Source organism: Opisthocomus hoazin, chromosome 7 (genome assembly GCF_030867145.1).
Source record: "Opisthocomus hoazin isolate bOpiHoa1 chromosome 7, bOpiHoa1.hap1, whole genome shotgun sequence".
NCBI classification, from domain to species: domain Eukaryota; kingdom Metazoa; phylum Chordata; class Aves; order Opisthocomiformes; family Opisthocomidae; genus Opisthocomus; species Opisthocomus hoazin.
The window spans coordinates 35,092,449-35,110,559 of NC_134420.1; the positions used below are offsets into that span (position 1 = coordinate 35,092,449).

The 18,111-nt window shown below is 45.0% G+C and overlaps 1 protein-coding gene across 5 annotated transcripts in view; it reads right to left on the reverse strand.

Annotated features, from left to right (window-relative positions):
* The window catches only part of SMOC1 (SPARC related modular calcium binding 1), a 136,158-nt gene that overhangs the window by 4,119 nt on the left and 113,928 nt on the right, over nucleotides 1-18,111 (reverse strand). For 3 of the 5 annotated variants that reach the window (XM_075426244.1, XM_075426243.1, XM_075426242.1), the window contains exons 10-12: nucleotides 17,225-17,330; nucleotides 7,425-7,672; nucleotides 1,276-1,326 (exon numbers count right to left, since the gene is read on the reverse strand). In XM_075426244.1, the coding sequence (XP_075282359.1) occupies nucleotides 1,276-1,326; nucleotides 7,425-7,672; nucleotides 17,225-17,330 (405 nt within the window). The remainder of the gene's footprint in view (nucleotides 1-1,275; nucleotides 1,327-7,424; nucleotides 7,673-17,224; nucleotides 17,331-18,111) is intronic. The other 2 variants (XM_075426246.1, XM_075426245.1) reach the window with 1 other exon arrangement.

The window sequence follows — 18,111 nt, forward strand, 5'->3', positions numbered from 1 at the left end:
GGATGCGCACACCCCCGCATTCCTTCCTTCAGAAAGCTTTGTTAAGCCCCTCAAAGGTTTTTAAAGAACCAAAGCTCTTACAGGATTCAGAGCAAGAGCTCTGTGGATTGATTACAAGTGAAAACACAGCGAAGAGAAGGGAGAAGCATGGATTTGTGTTTTGAAAAGGAGAAAGGTTACCAGACAGGCCTCACTGGGATCGGTGCTAATCGACATGCCCTGCCATGGGAGGGTGAATATTTTCAAACACAAAATTATTGCAGATAGTCATATTCAAAACTGATAGCACAGCTCTGCAAAAGGCACTCACAGTGCTCAATGACCAGCTTGTAAAAATAGCAGATTGATTTCAATGTCTATACATGCAATGCAGTGTGTGAGTGGGGAGTGGGGATGACCTGTCCTACACTGAGTGATTAAGAAAGAGGTTGAAGCCACAGTACAGAATTTTAATGCTTCCACTCAGCTTTTAGCAGCAGACAAAAATCAAATACATGCTCAGAACTGAGGATACACCAGGCAACATCACTACATCAGTGTACAAAGCTTAGCTGATCTTTATCTTCAGTCCTCTGTTCAGCCCATCTCATCAGGACCAGATAAGGTACCCAGAAAGATAAGGAGGATAGCAAGAGGCACAGGAAGACTTCTGTCATCAAGCAAATGCACAGCCTAGGTCTCTTCAACATGGCAAGGAGTCTAGCCAGACATATGTTGGAGGGCTATAGAACAAGTGGCAGGAGAGAAGACAGGAAGGGGAGAACTGCTCACTGTTTCTCAGAATCCAAAATGAGAAGCACCCAATGAAACCACGAGGCAGGAGGCCTAAGAGCAAAACAAATAAAAGTTGTTCTTCATGCCTGATGAAAGGGTGCGATTCACTGCCACAAAATACAGATGCGAGCAGACCTTCACTGGGACAGAGAAGAGTCTTCATGGGAACTTGTTCATTGAGTAGTGTAATGTAAACACAACAAATCACCTAAACCATTGCTTGCTAGAAGCAGGGAGAATAGGGTAGGAGAGTGTTCATCCCATAGATGCTGTATCCTGTTCTAATTCCTTAGCAACGTACTGTCCGCCTCAGCTGAAGACGCAGTGCTGGACTTTGAGATGAGGCAGCTGAGCTGTGTGTTATAATATTCACATCTCTTATGAACTTTGTTTCCCAATTGTTTCTATATTAGTATTTGTGAACATAGGAGAGCAAGGGAGAATGAATTTTGGGACACAGTTATCACAGAAAAAAAGGAAATATTCTGACAAGATACTCACTGAAAGGGTTAAGGCCTTGTCTTTTTCCATTGGGGAAACTGCTCAGGCTACCTGTAAAATCCAAGAACCATATTAAAGGCAATAAATGCCACGGCAAGACAAAGGAGCCTCCCCATTGCCTGCTGCCGGAGGACAGGTTCAAAGCAGCTCCTCTGAGTGTGCACACAGCAAGTCCTGCCAGCACTCCTTAAGATTCACATGCAAGAGTCAGACTAATGTGCTTGAGATGAGCGATGTTAAATACCTGGTGTCGTAGTATCTTAACGTCACAAAATCCAGAGGGCAAGAAGCAACAATTACAAGGTTAAACTAAACTGTGGAAGGAGGAAGAAGAAAGGAAGGATGCAAGTAGTGCCATGAAGTTTCCCGAAACAGTTTTTGCTAAGAGCAAGCAAAACAAGGTCATGTAAACAGGGAGCAGCCAGAAAAGTGAAGTTGTAGGCAATACAGATAGCCTAAGTTTACTAAATTTTTAGCTTGGACCAAACAATCAAACAGGTACCTAAAATGAAAGACCAGAACTCCTGCCTGGCAGAACAGCAGGGACAGCTGGCAGAGCTGTGGCTGCATCACGAGGTACAGGCACACGCACCCTGCACCACACCGAGCTCACGTCGTGACAAGGGCTCTCCCCTCAACAGCAGACCTGTTCCTACCACGCGCGGGGTACAGACAGCTCAGGGATTACAGGAGCTCCTGAGCGCTCGTTACAGTTCCTGCCAGCTGCTTGGTCTGATTTCAGGTGAGGGATTAGCAGGAACTGGGATCTCCTGCTCCCGGCCAGAAGCAGCAAGCCTGTTGCCACCCTCCACTCCAGCCCAGCTGAAGCCTTCTCCTCGATGTGCGATTTGTGCATGCCCCGACCTGACACACAGACCCACGCACCCGGTGTTTCCACGGGGAGCTCCGCACAGCTGCGGGATGCGGCCCCACGGCGCGCACAGCCTGGCTGCTGGGTTTAAGTACTTTGCACACTCGCAGCTAAAGCAAAATTAGCTCGGTGCAAGAGCGAGGTCGCAGAAGCTCAGAGAGCAGGGGTGGGACTGGAGGAGCCCGGGGGGATGTGAGGCTGGGTAGCAGGACAGAAGCAGAGCCGCTGGGAAGGAAAAGAGAGAAGGAAAGCAAGTGGCAGTGGCTGTTTGCAGTGGGTCCGAAAGCACAACCTGTTGGCCTTAGAGACCGTTAATAAGATACAGTAATAACGCCATCCTTGTATCAGCCGTCTGCCCTGGTGGGATCAGAGGAGCTGCTGCTGTTCACCGATTTCTGCACCCGTGTGCAACACTCAGAGCTCTGCTGCCAAGGGGCCGATTCCTCCACAGCCAGCTGGGACTCTCCCGGGGGCTGGCGATAAAACCCCAGGGCCTTTACGAGCCGCCGCACCCTCCAGCCGGGGCTGGGCTGCTGGCCGGGTAAGGCAGAAGGCACCCCCAAAGACCCCTTTTGCACATCTCTGGAACGCGGTTGGGAGCTCCAAGCAAGCTGATACAAAAGGTGGGGAGCACCCCTGAAATGGGAGGGACTATCCGGGCCGGGCTTCTCCCGCAGCCGCACTCTGAGCTCTCCAAGGGAACGGCACCGTGCATCTGTGCTGGGAGCCTACCCCGAAGCTCACCACCCGTCACTCCAAAGGCAGGGAGTATCGCCTTCAGCCGGCTGCCTTCGGTGTAAGCACAGGGCAGCCACCGGTACTTACAGCAGAGAAACCCTGCCAGAACACTGCACTGAGCATGAAGTCGACAGGAAAGAGAGGAAGAAATGTGGCAGACGGCAGCAGTGGGTTACTAACATAAACCTGGGAAGTCCTTGGGTGTTATAGGGTAACATCGCGTCATTCGGAGTTTCATAATGCAGAGTATGTGCTCAGCCTCACAAGTACACTATTTTGGGTAACAATTCTAGCCACACTGGACTAGGCCAGGTGTCTTTCACAAGGAAAAGCCCCAAGGAAACCCTGCAGCTTTTCACAGGTAGAAACGATTGATCAGACTTACCAAGCCAAGCTCTCACCTTTGATGGGGGGCAAACATGCTACCAGGAGCCCTGTCTTGTGTCCTCAACACAATACTGATGTCCTGATTCATACTAATCATCAGTAACTTTCTTCAAGATTAAAGGCGACAAACTACAGCATCCCTGCTGAGCTCCAAACCAGGTATCTGAACAAGGTAAACAAAACCAAGCCCTGAAGCAGTGCAGCTTGTTTACATTCTAATCTAACTGTAATTCAATGTACTCTGAATTTCCTTTTTATTAAGTCAGTCATTACCTGGCTACAGGTTTCTCAGCCTCTCAGACTGTTGTCAGCCTTCCACCATCATCAGTCCAGAGGCCTTTCCCAGGTGACTGCTCCTTGCTACCTGCTGCCGCACAGCTGCTTGCACACCAGTGTTATAGAGCACCCTCATTCCCAGAAGCCTCCCAAGCACACAGAAAATCAGTTACTTCTGTGGAAACCAATAAGCAGGGTCCCAAACATCACTGAATTAAATCTGCTGTTTAGATTGTCCATTATTTTTCCTTCTTTCCTGTTATATTTGCCCAGCACCGACAGAAAATGATATGCTGTTTAATTACATGCACATACACCCTTTCTAATTAAGACATTTTGATCCTGTTTCTGGACTGTGCCCTTGATAGCTGACTGTTGGCACAGACAGTGGTGAGGTTCCACCTCAGAAGTCCTCATGGCTTGTGAAGCACGCCCAACACCTACCATCTGACAAGCTCTTGGATGGCAAAGCAATCACGGGATCTGAACTGGCAGAAGGAAACTTCCCGTCAGCTGGCAGAGGGACATTTCTTCACTGCTTAATCCCTTAGCTCCTTTTTGGGCAGGCACAAAATGCAGACTCTGTCTTCTGAATTTGGAAGAATATAGAAGTAAAACTCAACTCCAGCATTTTGCAGCCAGAGCCACTAGTATAAGCCTTGCTCGGATCTACAGTCCTCCTCGCCAGCATCACTGGACTCCGACTAATCTTGGGTCCAGTAACTTTCCAGCAAAGCTTTACAGTCAGTGTGTGTATCTCCTCACAAGGACCCTGCCTTTTGACTAATGCACAGAACTAAATTTGTTCTTTGATCACAGATGGTTCCCTCCCTTAACTCAGGCTGTGCAGACTGCACTGACAACCGCTAACTTTTAACAGACTGTAAATCAGTCTGTTTTCCTTCCAGATCTTCTCAAACAGACAATCCTAGATCAAATGATGGCAAAGACTGTTTCTGGCGTGCTACAAGCTACAAGCCCGCCCTGCCCATTCTGTCCCAGTTTACAAAACCATTTGCAGGCTTCTGCAAGCCCTCAAAGGTTGGCTCTATGTGACTGCTCCATTCTGGGATCCAGGAATGGTGTTTTTCCATCTGAGTTGCCCCTGATAGAAACACATCTGGTTTAAGCTGAGGGGCAACAGCTGTGCAAAGCGGCCACCAGACCTAGCAGATTTCCCAGCAACTTTCTGGGTCGTCAGAAGGATGGAGAAGAGGAAGAGTTGCTGGCAGACTGGACAGCTATTTTCCTCACTGAAGAACCACTAGCTGGCAGCATCCACATATCAAGTTACCACAGGCATCAAGAAGCTGCTGAGGAGGGGAAGACAGATCGAACTACACATCTTGGACACATCTGATCCTAAGCTGGAAAGAGCTCAGATTAAGGATCGTCCTTATGAATATCCCAGCTGAATTATCCCACATAAGTCTTATTTATTTAGACTATCTAGTGCCCAAGAGGCACTATAGAAATGCTGATTTATCTACGCCCTGCGCTTCCTCTTCAAGCAAGACTATTTCCATGTTTGGATGGAACTGGCCACAAAAAAAAAAAACAAAAACACAAAAGCAACACACTGACAAAGATGCAGAAGCCTTAACATTTGTTTTCCTCAGCATCCCAAACTCTATAGAATTTGTTTTATTTTCTAAATCATCACAAATGTTCCAGTTGCCTAGCACAAGGCACACTCACCTGGAATGATGACCCACTTCATTTTAGTCCTTATGCTGCTGGATACTCAACCAGGATTTGGAACATCTGAGGCAAGTTCATTTGTAATGAAGTATATCCAGGGGAAATTATGACTTTCCTTGCCTCCCTCTAACCCCTTCCTCATCCAACCCAGACCAGAAAAGCCCTTCTAGCAAAACTTTTGTTGAAACAGAAACATTTCCATGAAAAGCTGTGGTTTCATCTGATTGGCAGTTTACAACTGAAAGTACGTCATTAAAAGGTTCCCAACTAGCTCTTGGCTTGGACATACAGTAACTTCAGCCCCAGCAGATGTTTGGAGGCCACGGTATGGAGAAAGAAACAGAGAGCAAATGCATGAACTAGTTGACCGACTGCATGCACCAATGCTCAGGATAAGGCAAAGTTGGAGATGGGGTAAGCTACCAGTTATTCCTTAATTTAGAAGTTCTTGTGAACAGAAAGCAGAGCAAGCATGTCAGCTACCATCTCACAAATTCACGACTTCTTAAAAAAGATCCGTCACAGACCTGCTTACTGCACCTCTAGAATACTGTCCCTCCATTCTTTCCTACATGTCAGAACCTGCTCCCTACACTTCCCCCTCTACTGCTTTTAGCCCTCACCATCCTTAGCTGCCGCCTCGGTCCTCCTTCCACATAGCTTACCCATTGATCTTTGATCCGCAAGGCCTATCACGCCTTTAGTAGGTACGTGGAGCTGTATGATAAAACAATGTCAGAGCCCCTTTTTGCACACAATCCTGTCCTCATACAACAGAAGAAAGCATGAAAGATCAAGGCTGTGTTCTTAGCAAATAGTTGGACAATCAGGCAATCACAACAATGTCTCGCTGCTTTCTTTCCCCTTCACAGACTCAAAGATTAACATTTTCTTCCTTCTCTCTTTTTTCTCTCCCCTCTTCCATAAACTAAATTTTGAACAGTAGGTTGGCCAAGGCAGCAGATTCCAAAGAGTCTTATTCCAGGCCAAATAGCAATAAAACTCATTTGGCATATTCATCTTATTGGGAAGGTAATAAAATTAAGGAACAGTGTTGCTATTTTGGCATGTCATTCCTCAGTAAGGTACCGATGACTAAGAAAAACCTTCCACTGAGCTAGGGAAGCTGAATGCTTCTCACAGCTGATGAGTAATGCAACAGACTTATTATGATAACTAAGATGTTTGCAAAGCACCTAGAAAAGGCAGCTTCCCAACACCCAAACACACTGACTCCCTTCCCACCTGTGCTAAACCTGAGGAAAGAACTAAGGAAAGGTTAAGCCTGGAGAAAGCAAGTTCCCACCCTTCTCAGCTGGCATGATGGTTATAACAAGAGCTGTCCGCACAGCCAAAACACCTGCACAAGAAATTAGTCCCCTGGAATCTCCGTTTGCCTTCTCCTGCCAAGCAACTCTGCCCACAGTGAAGAATGACTGATAATTGTTGAATTTGGGTTGAACAGTTTCAATCCATAAAATTTCTAAAAGTATCAATTTGGTCCCGATCCCAACAGAAGATGAGGTGAAGATGAAAGAGAAAGAAAAGGAAGGAGAGTGGGTTGATTGCTCAGGCGCTAAACAGAAAGGAAAATGTGTTATTCATATGCCATATTTCTCCCCCAATCTTAAAGTGCAATTTAACTCTGAAAAAGGGCAACAGTACAGCCCTGCACTTTCCTTCTGAGTTGTTCTCTCTGCATCATCCACTTTCCTGCATGCTGGATTTAGCAATGAAAATAAATATTATTTCTGTTAGTCAGCAGGGTCTCTGGAGAAGGACTTTGTCTGTGCTGGCTCATACATCATCCAACCTACACGGCTGAGACAACAGAATATTGTAAGCAGCGTACTACTCGGAAGGGACCTGATCTGAACTACTGTTTCCAAGGTCTTCTACAGTGCAAGCAGGGTAAGCAGGCACCACAATGAGGCAAGGCTCATCTTTTTGCCCTGTTTTTGTATAGTCCTTAGCACAAAGGTCCACGATAAGGGATCTAAGACAGAGCCATTACACAAATAACGAGCTAGATCGCCATGGCAGGGTATTAACCCCACTCATTTTCTCACACAAACTGGCACTTTTGAATCACGTGTGAGAAAACTGATTCCAGAGTTTGCTGTAACTCCATGTTAAGTCTTTTATTCTCATGCAGTGGAGAAGGAAAGGCACTCACCTCCTTCCTTGCTGACTCCCAAGCACCCCTTCAGCTCCTGAAGTGAGATCGACTTGTCCTTGTTGAGGTCACAGTAGTCAGTAAAACGTCGGGCACATTTCTTGGGCTTGGCTTTCTTCTTCACATAACGCTTGAAAGGCTTCAGCTCCCGTTTGTTGATGTCACTGCTGCTGTTGTTGTCCAGCTGGCTGAAGTACCAGTGTACCACTCGCTCCTCCAGCGTGTGGCTGGGGTCTGGCTCAGAGAACCTGGAACAGAGGAAGCACAGGCCCCCACAAGTGGGTGCTCTCACCAACACTGTCAAGTGCATGCTCAGGAGCCAGCGCTGTCAGACACGCACTAGGCTATATTGAAAGCAGGAAAAATACACAGGTCTTACAACCTCCTTTTAAGTGTTCTCTTTTGAGAGCAATTAACTTTTTATTTAACTTTTTCTAAAAATGTCATTTACCACTAACAAGCGGTGCCAAGAGATTCCTGGAGACTGATACCCTCATTAGCTCTGGTTCTCCTCACACCAGTTGCTGAAACTCTGCCTAATCCAAGAAGGATCCTCTTTAGAGGGCAAGAGGCAATCTCCATGGTCCTTTTGACCCTTGAGCTCCCATTCAAGTTACCAGCAGGAGAGCTGTAAGTGTCAGCTGTCATGGCAGTTTCTGTGATAGCAACATCTAGACTTCAGAAAAGGAACAAATTCATTGAATGCAAGACATTCATTATTTGAAATGTCCTTGGCAAGATGCAAGATTCTTGCTGTATCTATTTATACGATCTGAACTCCTGTACTGTATTTTCAGCACATTTAATGCTTTTCACGTGGCTGATTTATACACAAGAATTCCACAGCAGACAAGCACCACAAATCCATTACAAGCAATACTACAGAACTGGTAACTTGAGTTTGCTTCACTTCTCACTCATTGTGATATTACAAGTTGGATGTTATTTGGCTCACATTTTCTTTCTGTGGACAATAAGTAACAATATCAGAGAGAACAGGAGCAGGAGGAAAAGCAACAGCTGAATAGAGAATGCTGCCATTCAACATCAAGCCGTCACAGAACAGGCACTGTTATGTCACACCATTTAAGCAGTGTCTGGTGCTCTGCAGCAGCAGTGGGAAAGGGGTTATTCCTCAGTGACACAGAGAACCAGGGAAGAAACTCTTTCTAGAGAAGAATTCTTCAAAAATTGCACTAAGCTAGTTTGTCTTTTCTCCATGCGATGAGTGTGCCAACAGAGAAAGCTGAAATAATGTGGAAATTAAGCTGAGACTGAGCTTGTTTCCTCCCAAGAATAAAGCATTTCAGTGCATGGAAATTAGTGGATGTGTAGTCAGACACGCTACGCTGGCACTGGTTCCCCTGACTTATTCCAGGAGACATCTCAAGCTGCTGCTGCCTAATTCTTTTTCCACCAGTGAGAGAGGGACAGTTATGTGCTGCAGCTAGATTCTGGTGTGAGTTTAGGGCATTCTAGCTGATGGGGAAATATGAATCCAGGTACCTTGTAAAATTCACTTTAAGACTGCCACCAACCTTGTATCAGAAAGTGGTAGCGTATATATTTAAATGGTCACTGACAATGTCTTTGTTGGGAACTAGAAAGGAGAAAATTCTTTTGACCTTCTGGTATAACCAGTTTTGCCTCCAAAATGCAGCTACAGGGCCTGAAATATGCACACAGACCACTGCCCCCCCCCCCCCGTAATCTAAATCACCAGTGAAGGGGAAGCTGCAACATGCAGAAAGCAAGCATGAGAGCTTAGGTGGAGAACAGAGATCCCCATTAACCTTCTCTGACAGTTTTTACAAATGAGCATAAAATTTAGGAAGGTAGTCCCCATCCACAGACATCTGGATCCTTAAAACAAGCAAACACACACAGTAGGGAAAGGCAAATAAACTGCACAACACTTTCCCCAAGGTTTTAAACTATCTCCTTCGTCATGTAATTCTTAGTTGAGAAGCAGGCTGGCATTCAGTCACAGCATCTAGTCAATGTACAGTGGGATAAACACTGTGGGGCAGGAAGAAGTTTGGCTTAGTTTTGGGAGCCTAAATACAAGGCAACCCGCCTGGAGCCACCTATGGACAAGCAGAAATTGCAAAAGTCTCCCCAGGAAGCTGAGGGAGTGCCCGGATTTTTCAGAGCCTTGAAACTGTATGTGAAGACCAGGATGACAGGAGAGAATAAAAACACATCCTGTGGTTTGTTTTTATGACATTTATGAACATAGTCATTGGCCTCTCTCCCTTTCCAAAGTGAGCTGGCTATCATTTGAAGACTAGCATGTTTCCAACAGTCACGGGAAATTTCTATATTGCAAGGGATAATATTCTGCTTTTGCTGAGACAGAGGAATAAAATCTGAGCTTTTGCATGCGAGATTCCCCTGGTCCACACCTTGGCCTGCCCTTTGTTTCCTGAAGACCCACAACTGGAGAGGCGGAAATGGACAAAATAGCAGAGCTTCTTAGAACCAACAGCAATAAGACAACAGACAGGAACACAAGCTTTTTGCTACCTGCTGAAGACACATTCAGAAGGAGGACCTCTTTTTCAGACGCACACCAAAGAGAAGCTCTTATGAGTTACCAACAGAGTCACTATACCTCTCTTCAGCACTTCCATAAAGAAAATCAGGGAAATCCACAGGCTAATACAAATACATTGACTCATGAGGTGATGATACATCAATTTTTGCCATTACAAACATGCTGAGAGCTCATGCTGAAAAATGCAGCATGCTAATGGAGCTAAAGGGAGTTAGTTTAACTGCTGTGTTGCAGGAGGAAGGAAGATACAGCCATTTCTGACTTTTTAACCACTTCCTGTTGGCTGGCTTAGCAGGGCTGCAGTTCCAGAGCTGGTTGCCTAACCTTTGTGATGATCATCCAGCATCCCAGCACAGGAACGATCCGCATCATCTCAGTGCAGCCGTATCTCCCTGGCTCATGAAATTACATGATAGACTAAAGAAGGCTGAGGTTACAACACCGTATCTAACTATCTTGACGTGGACGGCTGCCCATGCAAGACACTTCTGCACAATCCATGAAACGTGAATTGATGCAACTTCCCAGCACTGCTAAGCCACCTAGTTTTGATGATGTGCCATGATAGCAACCATACCTGCTGGGTCAGCTGAAATAAATCTGGGGGCTCTAATTGTCCTGCAAGCACAGACTTTGCAGGAGTATTCCAGGGGAATTTCCCTCTATTACCTCTCCACTGCTGTTGCAAGAGAAATAAATCAGTCCTCAGATGTAAACTCATTTATTGGACTGCCTCTCTACTTATTCAGACCATAAAGGAATCAGAAAAACCAACAGAGAACAAAGCTGCTTTGTACACTCTCAACTCCCAGCGAAACAACATCTCTTGCTCTAACACCGGTCACACAAAACTGCACTGAATTCCAGGCTCACTCCAGTGCTGTAGAAGCTTTTTAAGACCTAGCAAAGACAGACATTACCAAAATGGAGACAGCCTTCTCAGTCTTCTCGTGTTGACTGCATTACAGCTGTACTTAACCTTTTTTCCTAATTGTTCCTCTTTAGCACTCTATGGCAAAACAATCAATCCTAAGGAATAAGTGCTGGTGAAGCAAAGAACTTTGTGCAAGCTGATTTTCCAAATCTAACCTGCTATTGCTGGACCACTTCTGTACACAAGGCAAGAAGTTTAGCTCCATTATGTAGCGTAAGCCCACCCACAGTCCAACTATTAAGAGAAGCATGGTGTATCATCAACAGCCTAGGACAGGGAACCTGCTCTCTCAGCTTTCTTGCAAGTTTGTTGGCATCAAATAGATAGTCTTCTTTAAGTAGGCTTTTTCTCCTCCTCCTGTATAATGTGCTATTAGCTCCCTCACAGGAGGACAATAGTTATTTCTTAGGTGGCTTCTGCTTGGAGATCTGTGGGTTAAGGTACTGTTAGCTTTAACAATACTGTTTTCCAGTCAAGAACACCTTCATATCATCTGGTATAACTGCGGTACCAGCAGAAAGCAAAGAGGCTATGAAAAACATGGACACAGACTTTTGCAATTGCACTGAATTCTGGAGCAGAGAGAGAAGAATATATATCAAAATATCAAATAGACAGCTTGAATATGCACTTTGCATGCAGTCTGTAATGCTTTCCAACCCGTGCGGCCCCTTGCAAGAAAGGAGGAGTTAAGTCAGCAGGAAGGAGCAGGGAAGAAGGGCAGGTGTATAGGATAAAGCATAGAAGAGCAGCAAACGTCAGACATTACTCAGAGCTGCGTACAGTGCGCACTCACATTATCCTCCACAGAACTGTGCTATCAAAGTGTAAAATGTCCCACTAAATTTTACTAAGTAAGCTGAAGTCCATACCTACCAAAGGTGGTCCTTTGCTCCCTAAAGACTTGCAGCCCCACTGCACAGGCTGCACGGACCCACAGCACTGTTGCAATGACAGAAAATCCTAACACAAAATACTGCTTTGACAGAAGGCAAGGTTGCAATCTCTGAAGTACCCAGCAGATGATCACCTGTTTGAAGACCTTCAGAAAACCTATTCTTTTGTAATACAAAAATTATGTAGGAACAATAGCAGCTGAGGCAGCTGAGTAGGACCAGCCTAACATCACCTAACTGGACTGCAGACAGAGACTATAAACCAGAGGGATCTATTTCAGGATGAAAGAACACTGATGGACAGGAAGCTGCTAGCAGAAGCAACAGAGTAGAAAAAAAATTAGTCCAGCATCCACTCCTAGCACACAAAGTATGTTTGTGGCCAGGATGTCTACAGGAGTTAAAGTTGTATGTTTCTACAGCTTGAAAATATTTAGCAAGGATGTATACTTGCTTTGTGCTGTTGCTGAATGGAGAATGGATGAGAGTGAAGCTAAAGAAATGACAGGACTGATCCTGCCAGTCAACGCCCATGACAGCATTGATGATGTCCATGAAGGTGCCTGCGAGGAGCGGTGGAAAGTAACAAGTTTAACAAACTGAGGTAAAATTCAGAATTATTCTTGCTCTGCTTCCACTTCTTACTCTCCTTCTGTTGTTCTTTGTGGTTGTCTATTCTAAAGTTGAAAGCTGTAATGGTGGAACATGGCTTGAATCAAAGCGGATCGCTCTAATGGAATTGCAAAAGGATCCTGTATTTGTTTTATTATTCTCCCTTTCCTGTAGCCAAAAAAATCAAGAAGCCAACAAAAAACTAAGCTGTGCTCAGACTAAACAAAAGGGTGCCATGCAGTCCAAATTCATTACAGGGAATGCATAATTCCTCTACAGCTAAAACTTATCTTCCTATTACAGGTCCAATTTCTTCCTCTCCTCTGGCTAAGCTGTGTATGAAACATTATTCTGAACAGAACTTTCCTGAAGATTGTGGGATAAATTATTCAAAAGGTTTAAAAATCACCTCCCTTCACTCTTCATTGACTGTTCAAAGATCCTTCTCTTATATGAACTCTCCTGTATCATTAATTAGGTTAGAATTTCCATAGGAGCATAAAGAGAAGTTGGTATCCAACTTCAATTGAAATGCAATAGGAATTGGGCATTAACTTCCCCGCACTGTTTGAAAGTGTCAATCTTTATTAAAACATGGCTCAGCTTCAGAACACCCTGGAGATGTGCTGAGCTGTGCTTGCCTGCTTCAAACTGCTCAACCAGAGCATGAAAGGGAACCTTGGGGGCAATTTTCTGAAGCACTTTTTAGGGCTATTACATGGGGAGTAATTGGCAACGTAAAATGAAGGGACACAGCTGCTGTGTTACACTATAAGGGTGGCTGTTGCAAGCCGCCCTTTTAACCCGAAGTTCCACAGGGCATTAATATTTTTGCTGGTACTGTAGCAAGCCATTGTGCACACATTTTGGCAACTACAATTCACTTCTGAATTGGCAGGGACCAAAGAGAGTTTCTCAGATCAGGGAAACCCAGGCTGAGATCCCCGTTGGTCTATTTTAGTTTATGCCCTGTGTAATATGAATATCTCCGAATTAGAAAATAGACTAAAATGTACTAAAGCAAAATCTAAATTTTAAGAAGTGCTCCCTCTATTACATAGGATTTACAGGCGAACAGTTTCAACTATGCATCTTTTCAAAAAGGATACCAAACACTGTTTAATAAACCAATTTCCTACAAGCGCTCCCTAATTACTTTGAAAACATACAGTAACAAGATGTGCCTTGGAGTTATTACATAAACTTAAAATTAAGAATGAATTTTACCAGATATTTTCTGTTTCAAAAGTCTAAATGAAGTCTACTTGGCTATTTTGCTGTAATATAAACCAGGGCCACAAGGAAGGGAAGTTCTCGTCTCATTTACATTATAGTAAAGCAAGAGTAACTCAATTAAAGTCAATAGCTTTGAACTTGCTTAAATGAGACAAGACCTATAAGGGATTACAAGGTTGTTTTAAGCATGCCCAATAAAAAAAAATTCTTATCAGGTTTTACTTACATAGCCTGCAGCAATCCAAGTTGTACAGCTTCACTTCGCTGCTACTAGATTGGTTTTGTGTGTGCCAAGTAAAGTAAAAAGTGTGCAGTTTAGCACAGCTCCATGTAGTATTTTAAATGCAGATCACTATCGTTTCTCCCCATGCTCCTCCACCCCCCCCAAAGTGAATATAGATGTTAATTGCAAAGCCAGATAGTTTTGCAGCATAAATAGTCTTCAAGATGAAGACACTCAGCAAATGCAAGAAGTTTTCACTCTGCATATCCAGATTCAGACTGAAGGCTGCAGGGTCATATAATCCAATTTCCTGTATATCCTACTCACAGAATGTGAATCAAATTACTCTTAGGACCATAACTTGGATTTGACTAAAGCAAGTCTTTCTGAAAGGCATCAGGCCTAAGATGAAAGCCTGAGAGAGAGGGAACCTGTCACCTCCCTCATGACTTCATTCTGCCTTAGAATTGCCCTCGCTTTAAAGAAATTTTGATCACCAGTTTGTTTATATTCAGCTAATCATGTTCTTATTAAAGCCTGCAGAGCTTTTGTCCCTGTGGAGATACTCAGATTATAGGAAATCATCTTTCAACCTTTTTTTTCTTTCTTTTAATTCCCTAAGGAAGGTTGAGCTCCTGAAGTCTCTCACTGTTAGGCTTTTTCAGCCCTTGTCACTTTGGAAAGGCTCTTCTCTGCATTTGGTCCCCAATTTTAATGTTGATACTAAAGATGCATATTGTATGACAATATCATCTCTGTTGCCATGAAGAGACAAGAATACTCCCTCCTTTCCCTAAAACTCCTACTTGCTGCTTCTCTGATTGATCAAAATACATAGGACAACATATGGGGCTAGTTGACATGGGGGTATAGCTTGCTGTTTGCCTGGTCTGCCCTCTGCAACAGGCATAAGCTTTGCTGGCAACACGTTAAAAATTTACCTTGGATCATTGGATGTATTTGTTCAAACTGTAAAAAAGCCCAGGAGGATGAAATGCTGAACACTGTAAAGGAACAGAAGGAGAGAGGCTACAGGGGAAACCAGTGCATGTTTAAGTACAGAACCTGTTCTACCATCATTATGGCAAAGACAGAGAAGATCCTGTGGTACGCGAAGCTTGCCTCACAATAAGGAAATGGACATTAAGACATTAAAACTGACATGACTGACATTAAGAAAAATCAGATAGCCAGACCTCTATGTTTTCTTTTCAATGTGACCTTCTCAGCAAACCTGGGCCAGGGAGATACAGGATAAGCACTGTCATAAATCCAGTAGTTTGTTAGTTGTTAAGGCTGGAAATGAATTAGCCCTATGATTAACCCTATAGGTAAAACACCCCTTCGTCTTGGAAAAGGGCTTTCATTTCCAGTGCCAAAGTGAAGTAAGGTCACCCAGACATTTTGAGATACTCCTGAAGACAGGACTCAGGATATTCCTCCCCTTGAGAAACTTGGAAAGCAGGACTCATTGCACAGAGACAGCTTTTGAACTCTCCAAACTCATGTGAAATGAAAGCTGTACTGATTAAATCTTTATTTAAAGTACCCAAAATTCCTTGAAATGCTTTTTTTTTTTCCCCTCAAAATAAATGGCCCCATCATGGCATGGCGGGATGGAAAAGTTTGATGCATGTTCTTTGGGGTATGTGCTTAGCCTAGCTGATGCGCGTGGAGGTTTATGCCAGAGCAGTTTCCCGAGTCTAACCATGGCTGTGGGCAGGCAGAGTATTTGGGTGGTAGCAGTCTTTCGCCTTACAAAGGACAGCCTGCTAAAAGATTTCTTTTTCTCCTTGCAACTGGGCTGCCGACACTGGGGCTGAAAATAAATCAACATGACGACTGTGTGAAGAGCTGGGCAGTGAAAAAATCTACCAGAAAGGCCTCTATTGAAAGCTGAGAAATACACAAAACTTGGGGAACATTAGGAAGCAAGCCTGCTGGTTTATAGAAGTGCAGTGGGGGCATACATCTCTGGTCTCTACAATATTGGTTTATATTAAGCTGTATTTTAAGAGTGATGATTACATTGGCTGGTTTTCAGTCCCTGTACCAAAGATGCCAAATAAATATCAAATACTCTCCAGGGCTTCCCACCACCCCTACCCACTACATTTGAACCATGCAAATTAGACAGAATTGACATTGGAATGCTTACAGCTGGGAGAGAACGACGTATTTCCCATCCTTGGGGCATTTTTCATCCTGTTTATATGAATACAGACATGCTAGGCATACACTGCTAATTCAATGGGTTACAGAATATTCAGTGTGCAGGCACTCAGCCACTGGTCTGATTTGTAAGGTCCAAACGTGCAGTTAAAACCATATGGGTTCACAACAAATCCACACTGAAACCAAGAGGCACAAGAGATGCGTCCCAGGAAGTTTTTTGTCTTGAGTAGTTAAAGATGGCACTGCTTCCTTCTACATTTTGAGAAGGGAAAGCAGGGGATCAACATCACTCTCTATACATTGGAGCAATATCCACAGAAGTAACACATGTGCAGAGGAACCTCCATCTCTAGACCCTGTGAACACGAGCACATTATTCATTGCAGCATCCCTGCTTGCTAAATTAGTACCGACCCCTTTTATAGCCAGGGGAATCCAGAACCACAGAAGTCTTCCCTAGCAAAGGCAATATAGCATCTCTCTTAAATCCATCACAGTCCATTCTCAATGGCCCGTCCTGCCGCAGCATTGCGGCTGCTGCACTAAGGGGATTTGCTGTTGTCGAGCAGAAGGGGGAGACAAGACCTCAGCTTTTCTCCAGTTCCCCAGAAATGCAGACTTCTGCCCACCTCTTGCAACAGGCTTGACCTGCTGCTCCTTCCAAGAGGGATGACCAGGCAGCTGGTCAGAGGGGAGGGCCACGAAAAACAGCTCCTATCCTCATCCGCAGGCTGGCTCCAGCCCCACAGCAAAACCACAGCACTGGTACTGCCAAGAATTCGGTTCCCATTCTTCACTCCCCGTGGTAGCCACCAGGCCACAGGGTCTCCTTCAATCCATTTGCATTTTATTAGGTCTTTTCATGCACCAGGGCACAAAAGAACAAGCCACTTCCTCCCACTGAGCTCTCATTTCACACTCCAAATGGGCTATACTAACCTTTATGGTGGAGCAGCTGCCAGGGAGGAGGGGTGGGAGGAGGCAGGCAGGGCTAGGCTGACACGACAGAGCAGCATCTGAAGATGCAGCGGCAGCTCCTCTCCCAGCAACCCAGAGGAACCCAAATCAGCACAGAGCAACACCTTTCCCCCACACCCTCACCTCAGGGGCAGCCAGAGCTCTGCAGCCACCTCGGTGGCATTCAGCCCAAGCGCTTTCTGGACTCACCTCCCACCTCCAGTAGGTGCTGCTGAGTTAATAGCCTGTACCATGTCCGTAGTCAGAGCATCAAGTAAGCTGGTAATAAATTCAACTTTCTTCCCTTCTGGGCAGCCTGCAGAGAGAAAAGAGGAGGTTTAATGCAAGAACACACAAAATTGGTCTCCTACCCCAGCTCAGCAAGAATCAGCCAGAACTTCCTTTGTTTGTAACATGGCAGCCATCATCACAGTCCCTAAGGAGAGGCAAGAGGAATCCCTTAATGGGTTTCTCTGCATGGCAATTTGTCCTGCAGCTTTTGTCCAGGCACACACAGGGTCATCAACAATATCTGGCAGGAAGACCGCGTGGTTAGCTTTATGGCCTCTCCCAGTTCCCCACCAGCATAACCACACGGATGTGCTGGAAGCGCCTGGCAGATGGGAGTTCCCATGGTGACACTTGCAGAGAAGTTTACAAAACAACTCATCACCTCCTGGGTCATCTTCCTCTGAAAATATGGTTCTTCTGAGCTCCTAACTGACAGTTTATAGCTTCCCAAAGCACAGGCCAAAGCAAGGACTGCTGCTTGTGCTCTCCTCTTCAGGCACAGAGAGTGTTGCCTGCCAGCAGCTACCACAATAATTCGGTTCTTTACATGTTCACACTGCATGGGAAATATGTCAGTCTAAGTCAACACGTGGTAGTCACCCCCAGTCACTGCTGGCTGAAATAGGACAAAGCGGGCTGAAGATGAGCTTGGTAACCATTTCCATTACCTTGTCCCAAGGCCGTCTAGTTCCCCACCTTCGTAACCACAGACTGACAGAGTCTCCTATCCTTAACAGTGCCAGCCTGTTCTGACACAGCTGGGATGAAATTCTTCATCTCCTCACCTTTATGAGGCAATCTATGCC